This window comes from Megalops cyprinoides, chromosome 21, assembly GCF_013368585.1.
Source record: "Megalops cyprinoides isolate fMegCyp1 chromosome 21, fMegCyp1.pri, whole genome shotgun sequence".
In the NCBI taxonomy this organism is placed as follows: domain Eukaryota; kingdom Metazoa; phylum Chordata; class Actinopteri; order Elopiformes; family Megalopidae; genus Megalops; species Megalops cyprinoides.
Window position 1 is genome coordinate 23,424,719 of NC_050603.1, and position 9,642 is coordinate 23,434,360.

General features: G+C 42.9%; 1 protein-coding gene across 1 annotated transcript; it reads left to right on the forward strand.

Annotated features, from left to right (window-relative positions):
- Nucleotides 1-938: 938 nt before the first annotated feature.
- LOC118796317 (histone H2B) lies at nucleotides 939-1,313 on the forward strand. The gene has a single exon (XM_036555143.1). It carries the CDS (start codon nucleotides 939-941, stop codon nucleotides 1,311-1,313), a length of 375 nt encoding a protein of 124 aa, XP_036411036.1.
- The last annotated feature ends 8,329 nt before the right edge of the window (nucleotides 1,314-9,642 follow it).

The window sequence follows — 9,642 nt, forward strand, 5'->3', positions numbered from 1 at the left end:
AAACCAGCCTAAAGGCTCTTTTCAGAGCCGCCCACTTCCCCATACGAAAGAGTTACACGTTCCACGTTCACTGACACATTTAAGAAAACATTGTTGCGCTGTAACGAAACGGGCTGCAGCAACCTTGGATTATTACGTTGTATTTTTTTCAACCAGCGATGTAGCTGAGCGCGTGTTTGTTGCCCCCTTGCTGTCTAACGGGAGCGGATTGCCCGGAGCTTGCCTTTTCCCCACAAAGATTGAGATCCACACCAGCCACCGCAAGGCTTTTATGTCCTATTGCCTGATTGATGAAAGCAAGGAGCGTTTTATGTGATTGCCGTTGGGTAAATGTTGAAATATTCTGTTGTACGAGTTGATAGTATCGAGGGATCGATTTTGATGAGAAACCCTGTGGAAATGTTTTTTTGGGTTGTGAATGTTGTAAAAATGAAGAACGAGAGACCGCTGCCGTGGAATATGGTTTAATTGTAAATCTATCATTAGGAGTGTTTTCTGTTCTATTCGATTGTATATGATTAATGTAAAGTTGAAATGTAAAAAATGTGCATTATATATAATTATATGCATGCATATATGGTTTCATTGTAACTATAATTAGCAGTGTTTTCTGTTGTATTTAATTGTATATGATTAATGTAAAGTTGTAATGTAAAAAAAAATGTGTGTGTATATATATATATATATATATACATACACACACACAAATGAAGGAAGTTCTTTATTTTGATAGACGACTAACGTTTAGCCATGTGGTATTCCCGCCCAAGGAAGTCAGCCAATCGAATTTGAATGTCATCCGATTCTGAAGAATCTGCCAATGAGATCCAGCGATAACTGGTTGGCCAAAGATAGTGGGAAAATTTGCATACATTCTACATATAGACCAAGTATGGGGTATGAGAGCATTCATTCGTGTTTGCGAAGAAACGAGAATTATGCCTGAACCAGCCAAGTCTGCTCCCAAGAAGGGATCAAAGAAAGCCGTCACCAAGACGGCCGGTAAGGGCGGCAAGAAACGCAGAAAGTCCAGGAAGGAGAGCTATGCAATCTACGTGTATAAGGTGTTGAAACAAGTTCATCCTGACACCGGCATCTCCTCCAAGGCAATGGGCATCATGAATTCGTTTGTCAACGATATCTTCGAGCGCATCGCCGGTGAGTCGTCTCGTTTGGCTCACTACAACAAGCGCTCCACCATTACCTCCAGGGAGATCCAGACTGCCGTGCGCCTGCTGTTGCCCGGAGAGCTGGCTAAGCACGCGGTTTCCGAGGGTACCAAGGCCGTCACCAAGTATACTAGTTCCAAGTAGAAGGGACGTGGTGACAAATCCAACCCAAAGGCTCTTTTCAGAGCCACCCACTCTTTCGGATAAAAGACAAAATCGTTTTACCTGGCCTTACACGTGGTCGATCGCGAATGGGTCAGTAATGGACACATGTCGGAAATCCGGAGTGCAGAGACTTTTGAGATCAGGCAATGAATTATTACTAACGTATACTGGTTCTGATATTCCCCGATCGGAACGCAGTTTCATTAAAAGCAATCACTGCTTTCGTACCAGTACCTCGCATAAACAGGCTACCATTGGTTAAAACTCATCCGGAAAACATCACGTCACTGTTCTTATGCAGCTAGTTTCAACTTTCTGTGAGGCGGTGACAGGAAGTATTTGCGGGGACTGTATCAGTCGATTACTGCACAATAGGCTAGCATGCATTGAAATGGATGGAGCACGGAACGGAAGCGAAACTTGTGAAGGCTGGCGCAGACACAAGCACAATAGAACGGGGGGGGGGGGGGGGGGGGTGAAGCAGATGTGCTCCCCCTCTGAACCGGGTTCTGCTCAAGGTTTCTTCCTGATAGGCAGTTTTTTTCTTGCCACTGTTGCCTTAGGCATGCTTTCAGGGGGTCTCAGGCCTGGGAACAATGTAAAGCTGCTTTGTGGCAACTTGTGTTGTAAAAAGCACTATTCAAATAGAAATGAATTGAATGTCTGTTGTCTTCGATAAGTTGAAGATAGGTCTCCTCACACCACTTGACAAAGTCGTCGATGACCGGGCCATGGCTGGTCTCACTGTCCTGAAGCCGACTAACAATAACAGTGTCATCTGCACTACTTTAAAATGGTCCTATTTACCCACCTACTCTGACACATACACTACTCACAAAAAGTTAGGGATATTTGTCTTTCGGGTGAAATTTATGGAAAATGTACAAAGTTCACACTACAGTGATATTATATTATGAAAGTAGGGCATTTAAGTAGAAGCATGCAATGGTGATTTCCTCATCTCAAACAATTTATTGAAACAAAAGCCCACAACAGTGGTGGATATATCACAACAAAAAATGTCAATGTCTCAATAACTTGTCATGTGCCCTTGAGCATCAATTACATCTCGACAACAACGTCTCATGCTGTTCACAAGTCGACTTATTGTCTGCTGAGGCATGGCATCCCACTCTTCTTGAAGGGCGGCCCTCAGGTCATTGAAGTTCTGGGGTACAGAGTTACGAGCCTCTACACGGCAACTCAGCTGATCCCATAGGTTTTCTATGGGATTCAGGTCTGGAGAAAGTGCAGGCCACTCCATTTGAGGTATCCCAGTCTCCAGCAGCCGTTCCCTAATGATGTGACCTCGATGAGCTGGAGCATTGTCATCCATGAGGATGAAATTAGGCCTGTGTTGTTCATGCAGGGGCACAATGACCGGATTAATGATGTTATTCAAGTAGTATGGGCTTGTCACTGTACCATTCACAAAATGTAGGGCAGTTCTGTATTGACTAGACACACCTGCCCACACTGTAACCACCACCAAAGGCTCGTCTGGTGACAACAGTGGCTGATGCATAGCGCTCTCCTTGACGTCTCCAACATCATTGGCAGCCATTATTTCTGCTCAACGTGAATCGACTTTCATCAGAGAACAGCACTGAGGCCCACTGGTCCCTCGTCCAGCGTAAATGCTCCCTGGCCCATGCAAGACGATGACGCCTGTGCCTGGTGGTGTGGTCAGGTACCCTTGCAGGTTGTCTAGCACGCAGACCACGCCGATGTAAATGGTTTCGAATGGTCTGACGTGACACTTGGGTGCCTCTCACCTCTCTTAAATGTGCCTGGAGTTGAGTGGCATTCATCATCCGGTTCCGCAGGGCACTGTTCACAATGAAGCGGTCATCAGTGTGGGATGTGGCCAAAGGATGTCCACTTCTATGCCTTTCTGTGACTCTTCCAGTCTCTCTGTATCTCTGTTGCAACCTGCTGATGACACTCTGTGACACTCTAAGCTTAGTGGCCACTTCCTTCTGAGAACATCCTGTTTGAAGCCTCGCAATGGCGCGGTACTGTTGATCAATTGTTAGGTGTCGTCTTGGTCTCATAATGTCAAAATGTGAACAGCATGATGTAGAGGACTGTTTAAATACCAATTCTAATTGAACCAGGAAATTTATTGGTTGATTCATGGATCAAACACCTGTTGTGAATTTTGCCGTTCAGCTCCTTGTTAGAGAACAGCAAGTTGTGCAAAAAGTACTGAAACATTGAACAGTTGGACATGTGCATTCAAAAGTTTAGAGAAGGTCAAATTAAGTTCACCTGTAAAGGTTATAGTGCATTTTAGGTTCATCCTGAAATTTCCATCCTGAAAGCCAAATATCCCTAACTTTTTGTGAGTAGTGTATTTGTGTAGAGAATAAATAATAGGGGCGAAAGCACACATCCTTATGGGGAGCCAGTGGAGGAGCAAACTTGGTCAGACAGAGTTCCATTTACCCTCACTCTTTGTGTCCTGTTATTTAAAAAGTCAAGAATCAAGCCAACAAGATTGTTACTCAATTCAAATTGTTCTAAAAGCCTACTAGTTAAATATTGAGGTTGAATTGTGTTAAAAGCAGAGGAAAAAATCAACAAATAGAAGTCTAGCATGAGACCCATTTCCTTCCAAGTGTTCAACAAGTAAATTAAGCAAAGTGACTGCGGCATCCTCTACTCCTCTACGTGGCCTATACGCAAACTGCATGGGATCAAGCGCATGCTCAGTTTACCTTAAGACTTCTGACCTTACCAGTGTTTTGAGGATTTTCATTAAAATTGATGTAAGAGCAACTGGTTTAAAATCATTAAGAGTTTTGGGGCAACTAGATTTAAGAACAGGGACTACCACAGCATCCTTCCAAACCTTAGGTACATGGTGTGCCTGTAGAGACTGATTAAAAATGTAGTGGAATACAGGACTCAGTGTGCAAGATTTAAGTAAACGACCACAGATGTTATCTTTTGGTCCAGGACTCTTATTTACTCTTACCGAGAGGAAGGCCTTTTCCACATCCTTTTAGTCTATGTCAAAGTGCTGACTATCCTCAAGTTTGTAACTGACTTCCTGAATTTCATTACTAAAATCAAAAGTATCAAAATGATTATAAGAACAATTAAGGGCATTAGCAAACTCAGTATCTGAATTGAAGTCATCCAGGGTAACCTGACTGCTGTTCTTTGGATTCTGAAGGCCTGTTATAGTTTTCATGCTAGACCAGGCTGAGTCAAGGTTATTTGCAGCCATCTTGTTCTCTAGTTCAGATTTATAATTCTGTTTTGCTTTTAAGATTTCTATTTTCAGCTCCTTAGTAGCTATATACAGATCAGAGGATATTCCCTGTTTAAAACCAGCTTTCTTTTTCTGTATGCTGGACTTAACGGATTTGGTCACCCACGGTTTGTTATTAGGGCAAATTTTAACTCGCTTACAATGATCATGTCCCTACAAAAGGCAACATATGAGCATGTTACATCAGCAAGTTTGTCCAAATCATCACCACAAGATTGTTTAAACATGTCCCAGTCTATGCAGTCATAACATTCCTGCAGACAAAGCACAGATTCTTCAGTCCAGGCCTTTATATCCTTATATCCTTTATATCCTTTGTCTGCACTTTCTCTCTCCTTAAATTCATTTTATATATGGGCAGTAAATGCACACAGTTATGATCCACAGACTGCGCAGAGCCCAGTGGAGGTAGAGGGAGTGATTTATAAGTGTCCTTTACTGTCCCATAACAAAGATCTAATGTCTTATTCCGCCTAGTGGGACAGGAGACATACTGGTAAAAGTCCGTAAGTGTCTTTTTAAGGGACACATGGTTAAAATCACCCAGTATGAAGTTTGGTGCATAAGGTGAAATCGACTGCAGTTTTTGCACCACATCGAAGATAGTGATAGAGGCAGAGGCGGCATTTGCCTTCGGGTGGATGTACATATTGTCATAAAAAGTTGTGGAAACTCACGGGGCAGGAAGAAAGGACGTAACGATACCAATAAAAGTTCGACATCTGGCGTACAAATGCGTTCTCTGACATTCACGGAGCTATAGTATCGTTTGTTAAAATATAAACATACCCCACCACCTTGTTTTTTCCTCGTCACTTCAGCCTTTCGATCCAGACGAAACGGCTCTCCAAAACCATGTCCTGGTAGTGCCCGTTGTTTCCTCAAGCGTAGTCTGATGCCTCCTCGTTTACCCCGCTTCCTCTTCTTATCCCTCGTTGCCCCACAGGTTTCATGAGAATCTCTCAGAATACAGTCCAGTAGCTGTAGCGTGATATCTGTCACACGAGCTAAACTCGCAAAGTTCAATTGCAGCAGCACATCTCTAGTGTACTGAGTCCGACCCCGGTAGACAGCCCCGTTGACGTCGCAGGCTGGGAATAAATTGAACAGAATCCACAAAGCGGCAGGATAGAGAAGATCCATTTTAAATTAGCAAAACTAGGAGCACTCAATCATAACATTCAAACGATTGATTTAAGAAAAGAAAGTACATGTAAAAACCTTTAAAACAAGTATAAAACACCAACACGAGGATGCCAAACTCTCACTCCCAGTCGCCCAATTCGCCTCCAATAGCTACCATACGTAATATTAAGATGTATACTTCTGTAGGCGTTTCTGAATCCCTCTCTGTGGCAGCAGACAACAATGTCTTCGTCATCATCCTGTGATGAAGAGCATTCTGTTTCAGTATACATTAAACTACTATATTTGGCAAAATCTTTGGCGTATTGAGTACTTACAACTGCAAGGAGTTCTGTTGTGGCAGGGGAGGATCAGATGACACCATCAGTGACAGTTGAAGGGCAAACTTAATGCTTCAGCATACCAAGACATTTTGGACAATGCTATGCTTCCAACTTTGTGGCAACAGTTTGGGGAAGGCCCTTTTCTATTCCAGCATGCCTGTGCCCCAGTGCACAAAGCAAGGACTATAAAGACATGGTTTGATGAGTTCGGTGTGGAAGAACTTGACTGGCCCACACAGAGCCCTGACCTCAACCCCATCAAGCACCTTTGGGATGAACTGGAACAGAGATTGCAAGCCAGGCCTTCTCGTCCAACATCAGTGCCTGACCTCATAAATGCTCTACAGAATGAATGGGCACAAATACAGAAACACTCCAAAATCTTGTGGAAAACCTTCCAAGAAGAGTGGAAGCTGTTATAGCTGCAAAAGGGGGACCAACTCCATATTAAAGTATATGTATTTGAATACAATGTCATTACAATGTAATTGTCAGGCTTTTGAATATATATATATACACACATCTTATGTAGCAGTTGTGTCCTGGGGAATGATTGGCTCGGATGAGCTCCCTCCAGGGATGCCTTCAGCCACTGGTCGCCCAGTGTTATGGCTCAGGGCCAGCTCTTCTCCATCTGTCAGAGGTGGTGGTGGTGGCCCTCCACCCATTTTGCGGCCCTCTGCCTTCTTTCTGTTCGCTGAATAGAACTCAAATGTTAATCTACTAAGTAGGATATTAGGCGAGAGGACATTTATGTGTTTTAAAACAGCATTCTGTTGGGGGTTAAAGCTACTACAAGCTGATCTAGCCACTTAATGATACTTACTTTGTTTAATATGTCAAATATGATTAAAACCAAAGTGAGGTACAATCATGAGCCTATAGGCCTAAGCAAAAAATGTCTTACCTGTTTGAACTATGTTTTTATATTTCATTTTCAGCTGTTGCCAAGTGCGCTTTGTGCACATGGGATTGCACCTAAATGACAACAAAATTTTATTCAATAACATTCCACCACTTTTTCACCTGTAATATTAAAAGGAAGTGTGGTTAAATGTTAAATGAATAGACTACTGCATTCAAAATTATGCATTGACTCGGGCAGCAATTCTCTCCCACGCCAATTGTCTCTCCTTTGCCACTGCAGCTGTGCCGCTTTTTTTCTGAAAATGTGCTCAAACTCACCATAAGCACATATCACAGCTCCAACACTGTGGTCTCAGGCCTGGGAACAATGTAAAGCTGCTTTGTGACAACTTGTGTTGTTAAAGGTGCCATGCAAATAAAAAATTAATTGAATTGTATTAATGTTTTTTTTTTTACAATTTTGAATTGAAGATGCTGTGGTAACGTGCGTAAATGTACGTGCGTCCCATTTTGTTACCATTTTGTTAACATTTCAGGCTCAGATAAATTTGTTGCTTTAAGCCCTGTGGACAATTTCCCTATGAGTACGTACATTCCGACCGGCAGCCTGCAAGGGATGGGATATTCCAATCCACTTCGCCTTAACCATTATGTGCTCTGAGGGGTCAAAAATGACCCGTTAATATTGATAAAAGATTTGTAGCAACTCGTCTCTTTGCCTCTCACATATAAAAATCTACATATGCATAGACATAAAAGCACATGTGAGCACACGTATATGCATGGCTTCAGATGGAGTTCCAGTGTTTTACTCTCATTCACTCTCACTGACACAACACACGCATATACAGAGTGAGAAAGAGACAATGCGTGTGCTTAGGCTGGAACAACAACTTTTGTCGATTTGTAACGGTGCCCCTTGCCCTACCCCACCGCTGACTACGATATATACACCATTTCAGAGAAAATAAACTTGACATTTCTAGTACAGAGAGTGAGAAAGTGTGTGCTTACGATTTAACAACAACAGCCCCCCACCTCAGTTTTCTACACCATTTCAAACCAAACATTTTTTGCAGGAGAGAATTGTTTTCTCACATGGAATGGAGTCAGGAGTGGAGTCATAGTGTTATAAAGGTGCTGCAGATGTTATCCACCTGAGGCCACAGCCGGGGCAGGTTTGCCAATTCTGCACACCCATAGACGAACCGTAAAAAGCACAATGTGTTACAAATGTGAGAAATACATCTGTAAAGCCCATGCTTGCAGACTTGCATACATACATGTGCTAAACAGAGAAATACACAGCCATGTGTTTGGTGCTCATGCTTCCCAAAATGAGAGTTAAATAAAGCCATTATGTTTGCCAAAAAGTTCAAGAATGTTATTGCTGTATTTCCTTTAAAAAAAATTCACTTAAACGTCCATGGTCGTCATGTGCTATCTCTTGCTGAAAGCAAAGTGCAATCCATTTTTATACCTTTGCAGGGACTATATAATAAATAAAGAATGAACATCGATTGTAGCAAAAACAAACAAACAAAAATCAATTGCAGTCTCTCCGCACTGTGATAACCATTGCAGTCTCTCCGCACTGTGAAGTACGAAAAGAGTTATTCATCAAGCTGTTGATGAGTGACATGATGTTCTTTATGCAAAATAGATTTGGGGCTTAAATTTCAATTAAGAAGCTTTATCATGCGGGTGTGGGGAAGGTGGATCATTTTTGACCCAAATGACAAGGGGAGTATACAGAATATTAAGATCGCACAAGTCCACGGATAGGGGGACGGATATCAGGAACTAGAGTAATAGCGACAGTGTGGTGTTGTAAGAAACCAAAAGGTCGCTGATTCGAATCCCACCGGTGCACTCCTTGGGCAAGGTACTTAACCCACAGCTACCTCAGTAAATAGCCAGCTGTATAAACAAAACTGTGTATATGAGCCTCTGCTGGATGACAATAGTGTAATGGCATGCTGCTTCCTGTGCGATTTCTGGTTTTGACCCCGGGCAATGTTGAAAAGGCAATCAGAAAAAAAGTTTGTGTTGTATGCATGTTTGAGAACCCCCGATAACATACGCGGTCAGTACGAAAGAGAGGCAGACTATGGTAGTGATCAAAATCTCACCCACTGGCAGCGAAGAGGAAACGCTGTTTGATGTGTGCTTTAACCGGCACAAAAGGAGTCCGATTTAAAACTGACGCTGGGTTAAGAAACGACTGGCATCGTCTCTTCGAGCTGCGCATGAGTCTTGCGCGAATGGATAACACGAAATGTCAGAGTGCAGCAAATGTTTTATCCGCTTTAAGTGTGAAAATCTGCACGAAAAGCAGTACGAGGGGTTCTGTCTCCCCGCAAAATGGCTAGGTTTTGGGCATGTCGCACAAAAATATAGCGGAACTCCGTAACACGGAGTGGTGTGATGCGAGCGGAAAGGCTTTCCGTCAGTATTCCGTGCTATTTTCACCTGTAAAACAGTTTCAGGGTTGATTTTTTTTACTCTTTTGCACGAAGAGAAAACACAAGCGGACAGAGATGACGGCAGCACCGAATTGTTGCCCGAGGGGTTGAGTCTACACGGTTCTCATGTGACGTTTAACATCAACCCCCTGCTTGGCGAACAGCTCTGAATCAGACTGTGCTACAGACTGCGAGTGTATTAGACAAGAGAACCGAGCGAAGAAGAA